The sequence below is a fragment of the Nomascus leucogenys genome, chromosome 18 (assembly GCF_006542625.1).
Source record: "Nomascus leucogenys isolate Asia chromosome 18, Asia_NLE_v1, whole genome shotgun sequence".
Taxonomy (NCBI): domain Eukaryota; kingdom Metazoa; phylum Chordata; class Mammalia; order Primates; family Hylobatidae; genus Nomascus; species Nomascus leucogenys.
Window position 1 is genome coordinate 82,284,725 of NC_044398.1, and position 21,167 is coordinate 82,305,891.

At 39.7% G+C, this 21,167-nt stretch overlaps 1 protein-coding gene across 2 annotated transcripts in view; it reads left to right on the forward strand.

The window, feature by feature from the left end:
- ARHGEF28 (Rho guanine nucleotide exchange factor 28) overlaps window positions 1-21,167 on the forward strand; it is a 313,004-nt gene that overhangs the window by 266,597 nt on the left and 25,240 nt on the right. For both annotated transcript variants that reach the window (XM_003266061.4, XM_004091242.3), the window contains 6 exons: window positions 2,787-2,918; window positions 5,989-6,089; window positions 9,037-9,075; window positions 9,170-9,217; window positions 14,236-14,721; window positions 16,084-16,384. In XM_003266061.4, the coding sequence (XP_003266109.1) occupies window positions 2,787-2,918; window positions 5,989-6,089; window positions 9,037-9,075; window positions 9,170-9,217; window positions 14,236-14,721; window positions 16,084-16,384 (1,107 nt within the window). The remainder of the gene's footprint in view (window positions 1-2,786; window positions 2,919-5,988; window positions 6,090-9,036; window positions 9,076-9,169; window positions 9,218-14,235; window positions 14,722-16,083; window positions 16,385-21,167) is intronic.

Sequence of the window (21,167 nt, forward strand, 5' to 3'; positions counted from 1 at the left end):
AAGAGGGCGAAGTGCAGATGTTGGTAATAACAATGGGAGATGGTGGCCGAGGTCGGGTGAAGGGCAAGGTCATTGGAGATGAGAAAGTCCAGAGGATGAGAGGGCAGGGTGGTGGAAGGACTAAGTTTATAGAATTGAAAATACTGAGAATTCTGACGGGATTAGCACTAGTGGGAGGGGGAGAACTTGTGCCCTGTACTAACTCATTCAGGGAAGGCAAATGAGTGGCTGAAGGTCTCTAGAGGAAAGGCAACAAGGAGTAGTAGCGAGCGGTGTAACCTGAGGGCAGCAGCTTCAAGGCAGAAAAGAGTTGGAGGGAGAGATGGAGATAATGGTCTGAAGTGACAGTGGGACAAAGGGCTTGGGAAATAAACCAGCCACCTCCTGAGAGAGTAGCAGGAAATACTGTTGTACAGAAGAAGGGCTGGTAAATTACACACCACGGACTACACACGTCCCACCACCTGCTTTCCTAAGTTTAGTTTTACTGGAACTTAGCCACATCTGCTTGTTTATGTGTTGCCTCTGGCTACTTTTTCCTACAGTGGCAGAGATGAGCAGTTTTGAGAGACTGTTTAGTCTACAAAACCTAAACTATTAACTGGCTTTTTGCAGAAAATGTTTGCCAGCCTCTGGTTTAGAATCTCAGAATATTAGCTCTGGAAGAGAATTTAGAAATCTTAGAATCAGCCATCTTTATTTCCCAGTTGAGGAAACTGAGGTCTTGAGAAGGGCATAGAGGTCTGATATAGGGTTCACTGATAGAACCCCTCATCCATCTGTTTATCAGATACCCATTGAGCATCCACCTTGTACTATTGCTGGTGCTAAGGAGGCAGTAATGTTTTTGTAAAACTTTTAGTGAGGAAAGACAGACAATACTTACGGAAAAGGAAAAGAGAGAACTTCGGATAGTTATCTATCCCAAAGATAATGGGATTGTGATAAGGGGAAGGCTTTGCTTCAGAGAGATTAGCCTAAAGACCTCTTTTTGAGATGAGGATTGAGAAATGAGAAGCCAGCTGTCTCAAAAGCTTGGGGAGGATCATTTTGGGCAGAGAGAAGGAAGTGCAAAGCCCCTGAGGCTGCAGTGAGCTTCACGTGTTTAAGGAAAGAAGGGAGGCCAGGGTGGCAGATGTCAGTGGGGGTCACCATTAGATGAGGTGGTGTGGGCCAGGCAGGCTGGGATCAGATCATTGTAGGCCGTGTTTAAATAATTTTAAAAGAGGATGTTATTCCAAATATGATGGAAAGCATTGGAAGCTTTTAATCATGGGTGTGGCGTGATCTTATTTATGTCTTAAAACACTGGCTGCTGAATGGACAAGAGATTAGGAGGCACATCTGCCTGGAGACCTGTTAGGAAGTAATCACAGAAGTTGAGATGAGCCTTGGTCTAGACCAGTGCCATTGACAATGGGAGCAGAGAGAAGAGGCCGAGTCAAGATATATTTTAGAAATAAATATAGAAACTTCCAAGTGGGTTGACAAGAAGCAGTGACCTCCCTCATTCATTGACTTTGATAAAGCCTTGATGAAATAAATTGCCCACTCTCAGTATTAGCCAGTGACTTTAACTTTCTCCCCCACCAAAACTTTCACTGACGCTGGGTTGTACGCTCATCTGCTTCCATTCCTCTGGCACACTGTGACAGAGGTGCCAGGGCATCAGCGGACCCAGCTGCTTAGAACCCAGAGCAATGGAGGTGCTGCGTGAGCTGCAGTTAGATAATCCACCCTGGGTCACTGACCATCCAGCCCCATTTGCAGCTGAAAGATCGAGCAGGAGTTCTTATCAGAGTGAGGGAGTTATCTTCTGACAAAAAGCCAGTTCAGTAGTGCACCTCGAATGGTCTCTCTGGGACTTCACTCTGCTGGACAGCTTTTCCTCCTTCCTTTCGTTTCTTTTGTCTCTTCCTCTTGAAACCCATCCATCCTTCCAGGTCCTGCTCAGTTTTCACCTCCTGTAAAAATGTATTCTGAATCCTACTAGCTAATAGAATGCTCTTCCTCCTCCATGCTGCAGTAGCATTTATAATGCTCTAATAATGCTGATGGAGATGAGTGCTGATCACATGCTTCTGTGTAGTCTAGTGGGTTGTGTATGTCTCTTTCCTCCTCCAATCTGTAAACTCCACTCTTAGTTGTCAAATGCCCAATATCCCCTAGAACAGGTGCTTGTTTAAAATACAAATCCTGTTTTCTCCTCCAGAGAATCAAATCCATTAAGTCTAGAGCCAAAGACTGGGAATCTGTATTTATAAAGACAAGTGTAGGGAAAATACTCTTTTGAGGAATAGCTAATATTTCTGAGTAACAGGTTTTAAAATTTTAATGCCTGGTATATTTATACTAACTGAATGACAGGAAGTTTTTAGGCATACCAATTTACTGAAAGTTGCGTTTGAGGTATTTTTATATAATGGGTTTATAGTTTTTTATTGAGTTAATTCTCTGTTGTAAAATGATGCTAAAAGTATTGGTCTAGATTAAAGGTCTGCAAACTTTTCCTGTAAAGGGCCAGATATTAAGTATTTTGGGTTTTGCAAATCACACAGTCTCTGGGGTGTGTGTGTGTGTGCGTGTGTGTGTGTGTGTGTATGCACACGCACACACGTAGGCACATGCCCATGTTTTGACAACCTTTAAAAATGTAAAAATCATTTTTAGCCCCTGGGTCATATAAAAACAGGGACAGGCCAAATGCAATTTGCCAATTCCTGGTCTAGATTAAATATATACCTATCTTTGTTTTTTAGATTTATTTTTGTTTTTCTCCATTTTAGCTGAGAGCCTACAAGTTGCAGTGAAGGCCTCACAGATGGGCGCCGTGAGTCAATCATGCGAGGACAGTTGTGGAGACTCTGTCTTGGCGGACACAGTCAGTTCTCATGATGTACTAGGATCACCAACTGCCTGTAAGTGAAAATGCAGGCCTTGGCAATGAGGCTGAGCACAGTCCCTGGAGCTTACAGTGGTCACATAAAGTAAAGGCGATGACTGTCTCTGGTTGAAGGGGACTTGATATATTTTTTTAAATTAGAAAAAAACTGAGAATAAATATGCTAGCCTAAATGAATATCATATGCATATAATAATGACACTGGGGTTTCAAGTATGAGGATCTAAAGAGTAGTTGGTGGGTTATACTGCTCTGTGTGCCAGCCAAATATCGGACCTTCCCCAACCCCTACCTCATTTTTGATATGATTTATTCATTACAGTTTTGAAAGAACTTTTTAACTTTTCTGTTTTTTTTTAAAAAGGAGTGCCTGCGGTCGATTACAGAACAAGCCCTTAAACCTAGTCTCATGTGCATCAACAGAGAAAACAACTCAGAAAACCAGAAATATACACACGGCTCCCTCCGTCTCCCTCTTTTCTCTCTCCTTCTCTCTTTCTCTCTCTCTCACACACACAAAGTTTGGTGGTACGGTTAAAGCAGAAGTGCCAGAAAATTCTTGATCTGTGCCATCCTACACTTTAGTTCATGTCAGAATTCATTTATGAAAACATTGTTTCAATACATTTTAAATATAAAAAAATAGAATGTAGAGATTTGAGTTAGGTAATTTCCCAGAACCTAGCTATCCTGTTATATGTATAGTTGTAGGCTACTTAGTTCCATAAAGGTTTCTAAGATAAGGGCATAAAGAGTATACTTTTCATCCTGTGCAGGTGGTAACAACCTTACTTCCACAAGGTCTTATGTGCGAAAGATAAAATGGATGAAATGTTTTCAGTAGTTAGAGATTGGAAGATTAAATTGAACTCAAGATTGGAAGATTAAATTGAACTCAGAACTTCTTTAACAACATCCCTTGATTAATTAAGATATATAGATGTAGCATAGCTTTTTAATTCTATACTTCTTTTTTCCTTTTTTAAACATCAGCACCACTAATTATCTTCCTCTCTCAAGTTCTGCTTTATCTAATCCTGGGTTTCTATTTTCAGAATGCGCACATATGTTTTTCATTTTGACACAGCCCAGATTCATCAGGGGAGTTGTACTGCCCTGGGTGATTTCCTTTTAAAAGAACCTCATTATGCCATTGAGGAGTCTCTGTCTAAAAATACGTGCAGGGATCTGCTGCTCTCAGCCTCGCCCCAGGGACAGCTGGAGAGGCTCCCCTCCGCAGCTGCCCGAGCCCGCGGCCGTGCCTTCCCTCCCTTCAGGCCAGGCAGTGAAGGTCTCCTTGTCTGTATCCACATCTCTCATGACGGGGGAGAGTTTCAAAGGGACACCAGTGGCATTTGCCAGAACTATTGAGAGGCTCTTTAGAGGAGTCTGATATCGGGATTCAGGTAGAGGAAGTACCGAAGCCGACTGGTGGGGTCCTGTACCCCAAGGCCTCTTCAGTTCCGGGTCAGACTGGAGCATGGTGCTATGAGAGTTTGATTCTCTTTATAAAGTTGTTCAAGGCACAAGGCTAGTTCTAAATGAAGGCCTACAACTGTCACTGAATGGGTCAGTTCTGCAGGTGACTTGGAGAACTGGGCTGTTCTGCATCAGGCTTATGTCAGCCTGAGGTTATAAGCCAAGCAGACCGCTCTATTTTCAGTCTTCAGTATACGTGATGAGTATCTTCTACTTCTTGGAAAGTTGTGTTCACTGGAGACCCTCTGGCCCACCCTGAAATTGGATACAGGGACAGGGACCTGATCTGTGTTTTATTCTTCTGCCTTGTCATCAGCTTCTTTCCCATTTGATTTTCCTAATTTCTATGAGGGAGTGAGAAACAGAGTGGTGAATTCTTTAGTGATGCCTTTGGCCACTCTGTAAGAGTTAGTAATGGCACCCAATAATAGAACCATTTTTCAAATGACAGAGAAACCTATAAAATATCCCTCACTGTAAGTGAATAAGTGCTGATCAGCTTGAACAAAATGGACTTGTTTTTAGCTGATCTCATCTGAAGCCATTTCCGTTTAGACAAAAACTTCTTTGTATTAAAAGAGGCCTTTGAAATCCTAGAGGACTCTCATTTTCCAAAGACCTAAGTATTTTTATTAATTTAAAGAAAAAAGCATTTCCTGTGTTGGAAATAAAGTTTCAAGATGACACAAAAATTATACAAACAAACAGTGTCACAAAGTGAGTATCGATTTTGTCAGGGTCCGGATTGGACATGGTTCTAATAAAACACTGTTTTGGGCTTTGAAAATTCTAGTTTTAATCAGTGCAAGGTGGGCACAGTTTAAGTTTTAACTGAGTTCACATGGGTAAAGAAATAAATAAAATCCTGCCAACAGAGATTTAATGGATGAAGTGAAATCTGTATTTGGTACTTAAAAATATTTCTGGACTAGTTTCTATGTTTTCATAGGTTAAAGACATAGTATTCATAAATTTAAGGCATAACAAGAAATGTGAGAAAAACAACACATTTAGAAATTGTTAAAAAATAAGCTATTCAGAGATAGGGACAGGTTCTTGGTTTGTATGACTGTGAGACCGTGAAGTATTAGCCATCTCTGCCTTCCTAGAAAGATGTCTCCCTCCTGCTTCGGACTCCTCCTTCCTCCTAAACCTTGTTTATCGTCTGCTGCTCTTGCACTGGCCACAAGAGACTTTTTACAGACTTGAGTCTGCCAAGAGACCTCGCTTTTGTTCTACAGCACCTGTTTTAAATTTCACCCTTCCCAGGAGACATTTTCCTATTAAGTGAGAATGAGATGTAGAGTCTACCCTCTGTAACACAAACAACACACGAACACTTCAGTGCAAGAAAGAAAAGTACAAAGATGGTGATACTTTGTGCGGTTCATCAGTTGCTGTCTGTTAGCGTGTAAGCCCCATGCGGGCAGGGACCACATGCATTGCTCTATGCTCATCCAAGCACCTCATCTAAGAATACTCAATATGTACTATTTCGTGATGTTTCTTATTTTGAAATATGTGTTGGCCGTGTACAGAAGAACCCGGTAGGCCAGCCGATGTTTGACGCTGTCCTTTTTGTTTCTGTCTCGATGGCGTGCTTCCAGCATTAGTCACAGGAGGGAGAGAAGGAAGAGGCTGTTCAGATGTGGATCCCGGGATCCAGGGTGTGGTAACCGACTTGGCCGTCTCTGATGCAGGGGAGAAGGTATTGTGAACTGATTTGTTAGTAAACGGCAGCGGTTACTGTGTATAATAAAATAGCCTCAGGTTCTGGTCTGTCAGGGCAGTGAGTGGGACAAAGGTGCTTTTCTGAATGGTTCTCGATTGACTTAAATATTCATATTTAAACTTTCTAACTTATTTCTTCTTCAAATGTGCTTGCACTTCCTGTGTCATGTAGGTGTAAACAAAGCAACGATTGAAAAGTTATTAAAAAGATTAAAAACTCTCCTGTGTATATGTGTGTCTGTGCTCTCTGACTTCTGGTCTTTCTGCCCTGCAAACCTTTGCTTCTCACCCACTATGTCTGGCAGCTCTGGCATCCGGGGGCCCTTCTGCAACCAGATGGCGCCAAAGTAATTGAAACACCTTTTACTTTGGAATATTCTTGCTTCTTTCACCTTCCTTGACCCTCCTCTCCTTGCAGAGTTGATTTCCTGTCACCACCCACATTTCACCTACTTTTTTTGTGGTCAATTTTTAATTAATCTGACCAATTTTTGCTTGGGGCACAGCAATTCCCAAAGGGAATCTTCTTTTTTGACTTACTGATATATACATAGGTATTAACTCTCTCTTTAAGAATTAAATACATAAAACTTCCTATTAATGTCTACTGAAAGTGAGATGTCAGAAATAGGGAAGGAATAAAATATTCTGGGAGGTGGCTAGTTGGCCTCTTCCCGCTTGTTAGGGCTCTAGAGTTTAGCTTTATCTAAAATTGAATTAGGTACATTACTAGGTGCCAATATGTGTCAGTGTGAAAAAATGGCAAATGTCAGATCTTCTCTTATATATACAACATATTTTACATATTATATACTTTTTGTGTATATTACATAGGACTGAGAAATCAAGTCAAGGACTTTTAAAATCCAGAGAAAAGACAGCTGTGACTGAGTGTTCTTTTTTAAACTTCACAGGCCAAAATGAGCATAGGAATGTAATATTTTACTCCTTCTGATTGTAAGCTTTCTAACGTATTGCTTCTTAAAATGTTCCTGCCTTTCGTCCTTTTCAGTGAAGACTTCACTTCTAAGTGTGAAGTTTGTGGTGTCCAACTGTGTTAGAAAAGAGAGAGTGAATTGGTTAGTAATAGTTTAATCTTGAATGCAAAGTTGGGTGGCTCCTACCCCTAAAGTCTCCCTCTCCCACTCCAATTCAGCTACAGGTAGATAATTGAGGTTAAGTGTCCAGGTTCTTCTTTGGATTAAGCTATCTGCAGAATTTTTCACTTAATAAGGCATTTTGAAAAATTAATACATTAGTAAACCTAGGTAAAGGGCAGGATCACTTGAAACCAAACTTTTAAAAGGTGTATAATGGATATTTTGTCATTAGCTTCCTCTACAAGGTAAGGTTAGAACAAATTTCTGAAAGAATTTTAAAAAATGAAATCTGACTAAAATGCAGAAATAATGGATAAATCGCCAACTGCAGTTTTAAACATTCACCACAAGGTGGCGGAACAACTCCATTAAAAACGCGAAATTTCCTGTCTTGTGTCAAACCTAGTGGCTTTTGGGCATAAGTAAACGCAGGTAGCACAGTCCAACTCATTTCTATGGTTCTAATTTTTATAGACTATAAAAACTCTGTGCCATATGGTCTTACTACAGAAGCAGTGGAGTGTGGATGGGCCAAGACAGAGTCAGAAGAGCAGCGAGAACGCCAACCATCTCTCTAGGGTGGGGGTTCTTAGAGCCTGTTCTCTCCCATAGGGTTTGGCACAGATCTAATGTCTTCAAGCTTCATCTCCATTTTCAGCCTCTGTCTTTTCTCTATCAGAGGTGCTGCTTACGAGTGAAATCTTTAATTGGCAGTCCAGGGGAAGTGGAGGTGTGACTAGCGCATCCTGGCATCATCAGCCTAAACTAATTGAATTTAACAAGTTCAAAATTACCTGAGGACATGACCATGGCTGGCTGCTTTTTATGGCTTAAAATTAGATGAGACAGTAGGCCCTTGAGGACAGGGTATCTGGTCTCCCGTAGTATAAGGTGTGAAGTTTACAGTGGGTGATCGATATTTATTTATTGAATGGCGTGCCATCGAGTTCAACTTGGAGTCATTCACTTGTTGAGTATCCATGCTATGTCAAGCATCATTCTCATAATATGGAGCACATGGATAAAGTCTCGCTACTCACTGGTTTGCTTCCTAGGGACAGAAGGCAGACACTAAATGAATAAGCAAGTGTTCAATTATGGAGGCTGCAAACCATCGCTATCCACATGTGCCCTTAATATGTGCTGTGGAAGAGACAAAGAACGAGGCATAGACCCGGTCCCTAAAGAACAGATGGTCTCCTGTGGCTGGTTCATGGCTTCTGCTGCTAGTACTTCTACTAAGGCAGTCACTAGTCTGGTGATCTCTGACTGTGGTGGGATCTAGAGCAGCCCAGCAAGCGCGCCCCTATGGCCGCGGTCTGAGTCTGGTTTCTTTTTGCAACTGCTGTATGTGTTGATATCGTGAATCTCAAACATTGAGAAAAGGAGTTAAGGCCAGACATGATATTCTTTCTTTAACTTCCAATCTAGCCTCTAGAATATAAGAGGTCAGCCTGACCCAAAAGACAACTTCAATCTGGGCACAGAGAACTCAATTCACATTGTGGTTTGCACAAGGTAAATGTTGTTTCTTGAGTTTTCAGGGCGTCCTTACTGTCATTCCTTGTTGTTTTAGAGGATGATTGGGTGAAAATTGCCATCCGTCTCAAACATCAACTTTGCGTGAAGGACACTCTTGTTGTCAAGTGTTTGTTTAATTCTATAGGCTTTTATTTCTGGGAGGAAACTGAGTCAGTATAGATGAGGTAATCAAGTTTAGAGACAGCAAAGTGATTTACCCAACATCATGCATTTTGGGACACTACAGGGCAGCTTTTCAGAAGTAGAATGGTTATTCATTTTCTTGTTTTTTATGTATTTTAGGTGGAATGTAGAAATTTTCCAGGTTCTTCACAATCAGAGGTGAGCCGCACATACCTTAAATGTATCACCAGCCTTTATTTGTGGATAATGAAAGCTTTTTCAAGAATTTGATACTTACAATTTTGTTTTACAGATTATACAAGCCATACAGAATTTAACCCGTCTCTTATATAGCCTTCAGGTAACTACCCTCCTCTAATCTTTGACCTTGTGAATGGTTCTCTTAATGCAATTCTCTTTGATGATTCCCAGACTTTAAAAATGAGAACAAGTGAGAGGTAGGGAATGATCTTAAAAGAATGGCAACCTTCTAAGTGTGATGTGTTGGACTCACATGGTTTTGTAATCAGAGGCAACACCATGACTACATTTTATACCATTCTTCCCTGAAATCATAAAACAGTTCATATCTTTAAAAAATATCGATGAATATGATCTGGCTTGACATTTACAATGAAACTCTTAGGTGAATGTAGCATGACTTCACATTTTCTGATGAAAACCTAAATTCACACCTGAACTTCTTTGACTTCTCCATGTGGCCATCAGCCTTTACAGCAGTTAAGTAATCCATATGTTGCTTTACTCTTTTGTTTGTTCATCCCCTCAACATTTATTAATTTATTAATGTTGAGGGGATGAACACACAGTGCCCGTCTCTGTGCTGACTATGCTGAGAGCTGAGCACACAAAGGCAAATGAGCCACACAGCCTGCTCTTAAATGGCTTACTGCCTTTCAAGGAAGAGCAGACATAAAAAAAAAAAAAAAAAAAAAAAAAAAATCATGCTTGCATTTAGGATTAAATGGTTGGATGATCCCTTAGGCTGGGGTCCCCAATCCCAGGGTGCAGAGTGGTAGCTGTCCGGGCTGCACAGCAGGAGGTGAGCCGGGGCAAGCGAGCAGTACCACCTGAACTCCGCCTCCTGTGAGATCAGTGGTGGCATTAGATTCTCATAGGAGCGTGAACCCTATTGTGAACTGCGCATGCAATCTAGGGATCTAGGTTGCCCCCTCCTTATGAGAATCTAATGCCTGATGATCTGAGGTGGTACAGTTTCATCCTGAAACCATTCTCACCACATCCCACCCCATCCATTAAAAAAAAAAAAAAACTGTCCTCCATAAAACAGGTCCCTGGTGCCAAAAAGGTTGGAGACCACTACTTTAGACCATGCAAAGAAAGAGGCTCAGTTTGTCCGATGGCTTAATTTACTCATTAAAATATATCTCGAAAGGATATACATGCAATGTTTGGATTGTTGAAAAATTTGTAGAAAAATTTGAGAATACAAGTAAATGAAAGAAAATGGTTTCTGATTCTACAAAGAGAATTAAAATTATCATGTTGGTGTATAAGGCTCCAGATTTTAGAATTGTTTTCTATGCACTCTTCTGTAGCATGTAACTTTCTCTGTCATCAACTATTATTCTATAGCATACTTTTTAATGATTATATATTAAATTCAACTCTGTGGGGTTTATTCAATCCCTTATTGTTTACACTTTTGTATTATTAACAACACTGTAGAGGACATCCTTGTGTACTCATCTCTTTGAATACATCTGACTATTAGGATAAATGAGAAGAATTATTTTGTTTAGGTTTTCAATAGACTTTGCCAAAATAATCAAATCAACCAACATTCTCTCTTTTTCTTCTTCCATTTGAAGACGGATTAGGGTATCTGATTGTTTTATTTGTACTTCTTTGATTACTACTGAGACAAAACATTTTTTCCTCACTGGTTTATTATTCATTCATGCTTCATATCTTGTTGAATTTAAAAGAAAATAAAATGAAGCCTAAGTTTTCAGCAGAAAATATAAAGGCATGCTGCATTCGATGTTTTGTTATTTAAACTTCGACTCCATCAAGACTTCTTTCTCTTATGACCTTTTAGTCTTGCTCTAGGACCAACATCTGAATTGTTAAAGCCTTGGATTACATTTGAATATATGACAGTGCTAATCTTATTTATTTTTCTATGCATATTTATATATTCTTCCACAAGAGCTTTTATTTTTTATTTATTTTTTTTGAGACAGGGTCTGGCTCTGTTACCCAGGCTGGAGTGCAGTGGCACAATCTCAACTCACTACAACCTCTGTCTCCCGGGCTGAAGCCATTCTCCCACCTCAGCCTCCCAAGGAGCTGAGACTACAGGCGTGTGCCACAAGCCTGGCTAGTTTTTCTATTTCACCATGTTGCCCAGGCTGCTGTCTAATTCCTGGGCTCAAAGTGATCTACTTGCCTTGGCCTCCCAAAGTTCTGGGATTACAGGCATGAGTCACTGCACCCAGCCCCACAAGAGCTCTTAAACAAATTTCTTATCTCTTACCAACACCATTAAGTTAAAATTTCATTATATTTTTGAATTAAGTTGGAGAGAATCAACACCTTTATCATAATCACTTACTTATATAAGAACATTGGTCAGTCATCTCTTATTCTATGATTTGCTGGAGAGCTTTGTAATTGTCTTCATATGGTGTGATATGTGTGTATATGTATTTTTTTCGCTAAGTTTATTCATATGTCTCTTTGCTGCTATTGTGAATAATTTTTTTTTCATTTTGTGTCCCCAATGGTTGTTGCTAATATACATAAAGGTATTGATTTTGGGGTGCTTATATTGTAACTGGTCAACTCATTGAACTTTATTTTTCATTTTAATAGTTTTTCCATTGATTTTTTGAAGTATTCCAGGTAGAAAATAAAAATCAGAAAATAATGATATTATGGCTATTTGTCAATAATTACATGAATTTCATTTTCTTGGCTTACTGCTTAGGCTAGGACTTTTGAAAATGTGTTAAATAATAGTGATAATAGCAAGCTCTTTGTCTTGTTCAAGATTTAGTGAGAATGCTTTTAGTGTCTTAGGTTAGATGTGCAGTTCTGGAGTTGATGTTCTTAGAAATCAATGTATCATGTACGACAAATAATCTTTCTTTTAAATGTCAGCTGGGAAGGGATACAGTTTGAGCACCAGCCATTAACTTGGGGGATGAAAACATGGATCATCCTGGCTAGTGTTGCCGGATGAAAACACTCACAAGGTCATGTGTCTTCTTTTCAACCCTGAATGCAGCCCTATGTAGATTCAAGGTTCAGAAAAGCTTGATCACCTGAATGACCTAATTTTTGCAACACATTAGGTTAAACCAACATGGGAAATATCAAAGTCTACAGTGAATTCTTTTAACCTAACCAAAGATTCTGAGCTGGTCCAAGGCCATGGGCTTTGAAAGATTTCTGTTCATGGCACAGTCGTCTTTTTTGAAGCTGAATGTCTTATATGTGACTGAAGTTTTCACATAAATGATTTTGAATCAGGTGCAATGAAATTTGATCCCTATATTAGGAAAACAGTTAGAAATGAGGCATAGACAGGGCAAAAAGGAAAAGACACAGATATTCTAGCAAAGTAAAGTTAAGAGAGTGAATTGGGAATTTCCCTAAACTTGAAAAGCAAGTGCTGTTCTCTGTCCTAAATATAAATGTAAACTTTAAGTGTGAGGATTATTCATTTAGCTTTAAATGAATATTTAAATTTAGATGAATATCCAATCTTCAGATTCCAGCTCTATGCAAGGGAAAAGAATGGCCTTATCCCAAATGTTAGATAGACATGAAGAGTACCTCACAGCAGCACTTAATTACTGTAACTGTAACTCTTACGTGAGAGTTGTTGTCTGTGGTAGTTTTGACATATAAAGTATTGGATTTTTGTTTGTCTTACTATACTGGTCCCTAAAGATTTATTAGAATTAAGTAGTGATGTACAGTCTACAGTTTTCTTTAGCCAGGTCAACAGAGTCCTGAGTGGTTTATTGTGTGCTAATTATTTCATATTTAAAGATCATAGTAATTAATACCTATTCTGGATGATAATCATTGTTTTATTTATAACAACTCCCAAAAGCCACTAAATATTCATGTGTCTGAAATTTTAAAGATTAATTCCAAATTTAAAAATATGAATTTTCTTTCAAAAGGCCCCAGTGAATACATTTTTGAGTCGTATTCCAAGACAAGTATGAATTTAAAATATACCTTAGTTCTTTAACTTTCAAAAGTGTAGGAAATTGCTGAGCTGACAAAGAACTTATGGTCAAATCCCCATCTTCCCAACATCTGTTATATGGACAGTTTAAAAAATTCTTAGGAAGGAAAAATGTGAATTTATCCCTAGGAGAGTAATGATTTCTCATATGGAGTCAAAACATACACACATACTCAGTATGTGTCCATTTTCAATTTGTCCCTTCCGTACTGCTTTGCACTCTAAATGGGAACTTTTAAAATTAAAAGCTTCCAAGGGCATTCACAGAGATCTTTTCGGTTTTGTGGAATCCTTCCAAATCTTGGTAATTATTTCCTGTGATGTTGCCAAACTTCTCATAGGCAGATACCGTAACTCAAAATGTTTTTTTAATCTGGTTGGTAATGTCCTCTGGGCTTTAGAGTATCTATTTTCCCTTAATCATTTCAGCCTCCTGTTAGCGATCTATTAAACAAATACATTTCAGCTTAGTTTTTTTGTGCCTGACCTTCCTGCTATAATACAAAGATAAAACAGTAATGAGACTAGCTTTAGCCACTTACGTATCTCCTAAAAATGGTATTAACTGCTATTCTCAGGCATTATGTTATAAAAACATTATTTACCAAAAGTCTCCAAATAGTTGTTTTTTATATTTATGTCTTCATAATGCAGTGTAGCTCAAGTAATTTCTGGTTTGGGACTCAAAGAAAGGATACTACTAGGTTTATGTGGATTCTTAAGTTCCCATGAATGATTGGCTAGGGAGACCTCAGCAAGAGAGTGAGATGTAGGACAGGAATGCACAGCCTTGTGAATTTATGTGCCGAGTTTCGTATTCAGAAGACTCGCTTAACTATCACCCAACAACCAGCAGCAAACTACCTTCCCACAGGAGAGGATGATATTGCTTTTGGGCTTTGTTTCTTTTCTCTATAAATTCACAGGTCCTACCCCTAGGACAGATGTAGACAAGCCTCTCTGGAATGCCAAAAATCTTGCCTTTGGAGGTAACTTAGAAAAAGGCCAGAAATATTAATAGAAATGAATTCAGGCCTGAGTTTTGTGTTTCAAGGTAGTTCCAACCGAAAGGGTAAACAATAACCATGGAAGCCTGTGTTCAGTGATTTTTCCTCTGTCTGCTCTGACAGGCCGCCTTGACCATTCAGGACAGCCACATTGAGATCCACAGGCTGCTTCTCCAGCAGCAGGAGGGCCTGTCTTTTGGCCACTCTGTCCTCCGAGGCGGCCCCTTGCAGGACCAGAAGTCTCGCGACGCGGACAGGAAGCATGAGGAGCTGGCCAATGTGCACGAGCTCCAGCACCAGCTCCAGCAGGAGCAGCGGCGCTGGTTCCGCAGGTGTGACCAGCAGCAGCGGGCGCAGGCGGCCAGGGAGAGCTGGCTGCAGGAGCGGGAGCGGGAGTGCCAGTCGCAGGAGGAGCTGCTGCTGCGGAGCCGGGGCGAGCTGGACCTTCAGCTCCAGGAGTACCAGCACAGCCTGGAGCGGCTGAGGGAGGGCCAGCGCCTGGTGGAGAGGGAGCAGGCGAGGATGCGGGCCCAGCAGAGCCTGCTGGGCCACTGGAAGCACGGCCGGCAGAGGAGCCTGCCCGCGGTGCTCCTTCCAGGTGGCCCCGAGGTATGGACCTTCTGGGGTGCTGTGAGGCAGCCTCTCAAAGACAGGGGTAGGCCTGGGGGCTCCTAGGACACTAACCAAACATCTGTCATTTTGGTCTTTGTGTAAGACCTCATGAGGATTTTTCAATTTGTAGGTAGCCAAAGCTGGAAGCTTTCAGAGATAACGCATATCCATTTTGACTTAAAATATGGACAGTGCGGGCCAGGTGTGGTGGCTCACGCCTGTAATCCCAGAACTTTGGGAGGCCAAGGCGGGAAGATCACCTTAGGTTGGGAGTTCGAGACCAGCCTGGCCAACATGATGAAACCCCGTGTCTACTAAAAATACAAAAATTAGCTGGGCTTGGTGGCGGGCGCCTGTAATCCCAGCTACTCAGGAGGCTGAGGCAGGACAATCACTTGAACCCGTGAGGCGGAGGTTGCAGTGAGCTGAGATCATGCCATTGCACTCCAGCCTGGGTGACAAGAGTGAAACACCATCTCAAAAAAAAAAAAAAAAAAAGGACAATGTGAGGGCCCAAGTCCTATGGGATCACTGCACTCTGCCTGAGACGCCCTTACCTAAGGAACAAACAGAATCAAGTTGTCCTAGAAAGGCCAGGGTGGGTTTGTCCTGGAGGCACACTCAGTGAGTGTGCTCTTTTTCCAGTATTTGAAGGACTCTCTTTATGTGATCTGTCTTAAGAGTTATATGTAGATGTAGCTTTTAGAAGATCAATTAACTATTAATATATACTATAGGCACTGCATTTAGCAAGTATAATACTATTCTGTTATGCTGAGCTTCTTCTCTCTTTGTAAATTTGATATAGTAAATTCAAAATCCATTTCACTGATAAGAGTTATTTATTTGCATGTTTTCTAACCATGCTTGACAATCCCATTGGTCCCAGGAGTTTATTTTCCTGTGTTATGTGCATGTATGTTTTGTTATTGATAGTGCATAAAGTTGTAGAAGTTGATAAGCTTACAAGATCTCTGTTGCAATCTGTTTTTCCTTTTAAGTTGGCTAAATTATGTTTATTGCAAACTCCTCATGTATATATGGATATGTTTTCAACTTTTTTATTTAGCAAAAGTAAAAACTGCTACTTTCTCTGATTAAAATAAAGTGGAAACATTTTAATGTCGTAGAACGCCACTTTTTTTGTTGTTGTTAAAGATGTGCCATGCATAGCAAATTGAAGTTTTTGGTACTAGCTCATTAAAAGAGAATGGGGGAGGGCAGGGAGAAAAGAAGTGGTAATCTTGACCTCACTTTTGCTGAAATCTTGATTCCTAAGCTACTCTCAGGAATAAATACTTTATGAAACTTGTATAAGTTAGAAAAGTTATTGTACTTTTCCTCTGTTTCTTTACACAGGTAATGGAACTTAATCGATCTGAGAGTTTATGTCATGAAAACTCATTCTTCATCAATGAAGCTTTAGTACAAATGTCATTTAACACTTTCAACAAACCGAATCCATCAGTTATCCATCAGGATGCCACTTACCCTACAACTCAATCTCATTCTGACTTGGTAAGGACTAGTGAACATCAAGTAGACCTCAAGATGGACCCTTCTCAGCCTTCGAATGTCAGTCACAAACTGTGGACAGCTGCTGGGTCCGGCCATCAGATACTTCCTTTCCACGAAAGCAGCAAGGATTCTTGTAAAAATGGTAATTAACACTTTAAACGTCATCTGTATAGTTTGAACAAGAAGTTGTCCCTCTGAATGGTTGGCTCTTGTGTAGAGTGAATCAAAGTCCTCCCTAGCATGGGAATAAATTGGTACTGATGAGCTGGAGTTTGCGGCATTCACTTTTCTTTGGGGAAGTCTGGGGACAGCTTTTGCTTGTAAGTTACCTAGACAAGTGAGACCATGGTCATAGGGCTTAGAGAATGCTCACAACATGTAAGAACCAGACAGGATTTTTAGATGTGTGGGTTAAAATGATAATGTCCTCTTAAAAGTGAAGCAAGTTGATATTTACTCCCCACTATTGTGGACCCCACTACATCCTGAAATACCTATGTTGACACTCAGAAATAAAAGATATCAATAGGGTTGGTAGTGGGACTTTATCAGGGCAATTTCCTGTAACGTTAGTGAAATCTTCTGTACTGCTATTAAACACCCAAAATGAAACTGTTAACATCATTTGTCATTGTAAAAAAAAAAAAAAAAAAAAAGGCGTTGTCTCTCTATAAGTACCTCATAATAACACAATTTGCTAATCCCATTAAAGCATTTGCCAAGTATAAATGAAAGGCAGCTCGTGTTACCAGCTCCACATGAATCCGAATGATTTAAATCTATGTCTATTATAAATTGTTTTCTGTGGGATATGAGGTAGGGAATGAGAAGAACTTGAAACCTCTCTACCGAAAAGCAGATGGTATGCAATAGAATAAACAAATGGCTGGCCACATGGATGTGAAATAAATCACCCACAGCAAAATGTTTCAGAAACATAAGACAAGCAGTAGTATAGAAGTCTTCAGAACTGGATACAGATTTGTTTCTATGCTTAATATATATTCTTAGTTTGTCAGTTGGAGGATAATTTTTCAGCAACAAAAAAGTTTGAAGGTATTTGGCTTCTCCCAATTCAAGAGTAATAATTCTGACACTGCTTATAAGGTGATTTATTACTGATCCAAAAGATGTTGATTCTTAATAGTGGCTAATTCTTTACATGACTTAAGTCACTATGGGAACATTCTTCTTGTCAGTGTATAGGAGAGAATGAAATAGTTTTTTAAAGTATTTTTTCAGATATTCTTTAGATAAAGAAAAAATATGACGGAATAGTTCAGGTTAAATAAAAGGTCAAGCAAAATTTAGAAAAATGTAACTTCTTTATAATCTTGCAACTTTACTACAATAGAGAGCACATTGCAGAATGCTTTTCTAAGCACATGTTGCTTTGCTGTGTTGATTCATTAATGTGCTATTTACAGTGCTTCATGTGTTTTTGTCAGCATGGTTTTACATATTGGCTTTGGTATAATTCCGAAACTCAGTTTGAGTTAAACCACATTCAGCTTTTGTTTAAAAGAAGCACGTCTCTTTTACTTTTTGTGTATCTCCCATCTTTTTCTATTGACTTGTGCTTCAGAGTAAAAACTTTTTAAACCATTTGGCAGCATACTTGCAGTAGATAGAAAATGTACTAAGGAAATAAACAGTGATTATATACAAAACCAGTCTATCTACATGTAAGGAACTAGAGCCAAAGGAAATGCTGAGAAATGTACTTACGCTTAAGAAATTGTATGTCCAGAGTAGGCCAAGGACGCTCAGGACATTGACAGGAGAGAGGAAAATCAACTTTGGCTTAAATCTCTCAGGAACATCCTGGTTTATATAAGTAGGGATTACATCAGAAATGCTGTGTGTACTGTTCACCACTGGAGTTTTGCAACTAGTCAAAAAACCTTATTTATGTTTGTTTACTTCGTGATAAGCAATTTCTACAGGGGAGAAAAGAAAGTCAGAGAATAGGCGGTGATAAGAAAGTGGATTGAAAATAGGATATATACACTTAAAAGAGTGGTCAAGGCTAGATAAAATTATTCAAACCCTCCAGAGCTTTCCCGGCTTTCATCATTGACAGTAACACAACATCAGCCGCTGGTGATGGCCTTAGCTAGGCTCCGTGGGTGCTTGCCACACATGGTCTTGGGGGACAGTGACTGTGGGGGGCCGGACAGGAAGAAGCAGGCTCCAGAGTGTACCGGGTGGTAACAGTTAATGTGCCAGAACCAAGGATGAGGCAGTGTTCTTGTCCCCTCTTCTGTGTTTTGCTACTGAATCTGGGTGAGTGGCCATCAGTGACCACTACTGAGGATCTCCATAGTTCACCGTAATCTGGCTAACATAATTTGCCTATAATGTTGTGGGCTGGTATTTTAGCTAAATGTGCACTTAACCATGATTTCATTCAGGCTTCAGTCACTCTTTCATTGTTAGGCCATAAGGTCAACTGTTCCAGGTAACATCTTAAAGAATGATTTGCTCTTTTGCCTAGTCCGGTACTGTGGATAGAGGATCAGCTCAGATCAATGAAAATGTGAATTTCTGGAACAGTAAGGCTGATGGGGAAAAATTGCATATAAATACAATTCTCCAATGTGTTTCGATACCACCTAGATAGGAATTTCTGTTGGTTTGTTCAGTACAGCCTCAGCAGACATTTTTGTGCTCTAATTGTGACTGGTTTCTGAATTGCTCTACCCCCACCCCTGCCACCAGTAATTATATGACACATCAAATTTCAGGCACTATGCTAAGGTTTTACATGGAGAAACTCATTTAATACTCACAACAACCCACTGAGATGGTTCTGTCCTTTGAGAGGGGCAGCTGGGATACAGAAAGGTCAAGTAACTTGTCCAGGTCACACAGCTAGTAAATGGCAGAGCCAGGAATTGAACCTGGGAAGATTGGCTCTAGAGCCCATGCTGTCAATCATTACACTATACATTCTTAATTGCTTTTTTTTTTTTTTTTTTTTTTGAGAAGGAGTCTTTGTCGCCGAGGCTGGAGTGCAGTGGTAACATGTCGGCTCACTGCAACTTCCACCTCCCGAGTTCAGGTGATTCTCCTGCCTCAGCCTCCTGATTAGCTGGGGTTACGGGTGCCCACCATCGTGCCTGGCTAATTTTTGTATTTTCAGTAGAGACGGAGTTTTGCCAGGTTTTCCAGGCTGGTCTCGAACTCCTGACCTCAAGTGATCCACCCACCTTGGCCTCCCAAAGTGCTGGGATTACAGGCTTGAGCCACCACGCCTGGCCTAAATTATTAATTTCTAGAAAGCTGTTTTGAGTTGTACTTTTTTTTTTTTTTTTTTTTTGAGATTGAGAGTCTCACTCTGTCGCCCAGGTTGGAGTGCAGTGGCGTGATTTTGGCTCACTGCAACCTGCACCTGCTAGGCTCAAGTGGTTCCTCCCACTTCAGCCTCCTGAGTAGCTGGGACTACAGACTTGCACTATGACCAGCTAATTTTTGGCTTTTTTATAGAGACGGGGTTTCCCCATATTGCCCAGGCTGGTCTTGAACTCCTGGACTCAAGTGATTGACTGTTTCAGCCTCCCAAAGTGCTGGGATTACAGGCATGAGCCACCACACCCAGCCATGAGTTGTACTTTTTAAAGAAGTTGGTTTAGATATAGAACTAATCTAATCCTTTGGTAATGCCTAGTGGGATGTTCATGATTAAAGACCAGGTTTTTGTTTTTATTGGTTTTTTTTCTCCCCTCCTTCCCTTTTTAATAGTAACATTTGGAAAATATTTCTAAATGTTTTGGATTGCTGTGGCCAACTCTTGCATGGGGCCTGAACATTTTCAGTATCATAAATACTCTTTAGCTTTACTTTTTCCCATAAGGGACATTTTCTTAAAAATATTGTTTCTTTAATGTTGCCTAATAATAACCCCACGTTATCTGTAAATATTTTTTAAGATAGCACTTAAAAGAACTTTACTTTCCAGTTTTGGAAGTTATTTCATCAACAAAATTCTTGGATGTTCAAACATTAAATCCAAATTGGTATTTTATTTGTAGTGGAAGAGATGGTTGGTTTAAGAACTTTTTCTGTACGCCTCTGTGGGACACCAGCCAAGACTACAGAATATTTGAATTTCCTTAAACAATAGTCTCTGTGGGACAATTGCTATGTAATCGGCCCTATGAGATGCCCAACAGCATTACTCTGAAAGGCAAAAACAAAAAACCCAACATTTTATTCTTGTGACTTTTTTTCTCCTAGCTTTAACATTTTAGAACTATATATTGAATGCATCTATATGTTATTTGCTTTTTTCATTAACAGAGAAAACATTTTATGGTATAAAAATCTGAAATCCTAATCTCCCTTTTCAGTTATATTTTTCTGTATACCTCAATATTTGCAGGTTTCCCAAAAGTTCTCTTCAATTCAGTTAAAGCATTATGATTTTGTTATGCATATGCTAAAATTTAAGTCAAGCCAAATTTTATGTTAATAATATAGATACTGGGAAAAAAGTAACTTTATTAAGTTTGAGTTCTCTTTCCTTTTACTACATATTAGAATTTGGTGCCAAGAAAACTATTTTCAAAATTCAAAGCATTGTACTTAGAATACCTCATCTTGATAATTTTTTTTTTAAAAGACGGCTGTGTTAAACTTTCAATGACAAGTTTTTTATGTAAGGCAAGAAAATAGAAAATTTCCAAACGAAAACCTATGCCATACTTAGTATTTAAATAACAGTCTTAAGAAGTGAGAGGATGATAATTTCTCATGTTTTAAAATATTTCATAATTCAGAAATTGACTTACTTGTGTAATCTATGTGGAAAGAAGCTTTGCCCAAAGAACTTTAGGCAATTTTCCTGGAAATTGAAACTGGTATTAGACACCATAAACTTCTATGATATGAGTGTATTTGAAGAGGAGGAATGTATTTGTTGA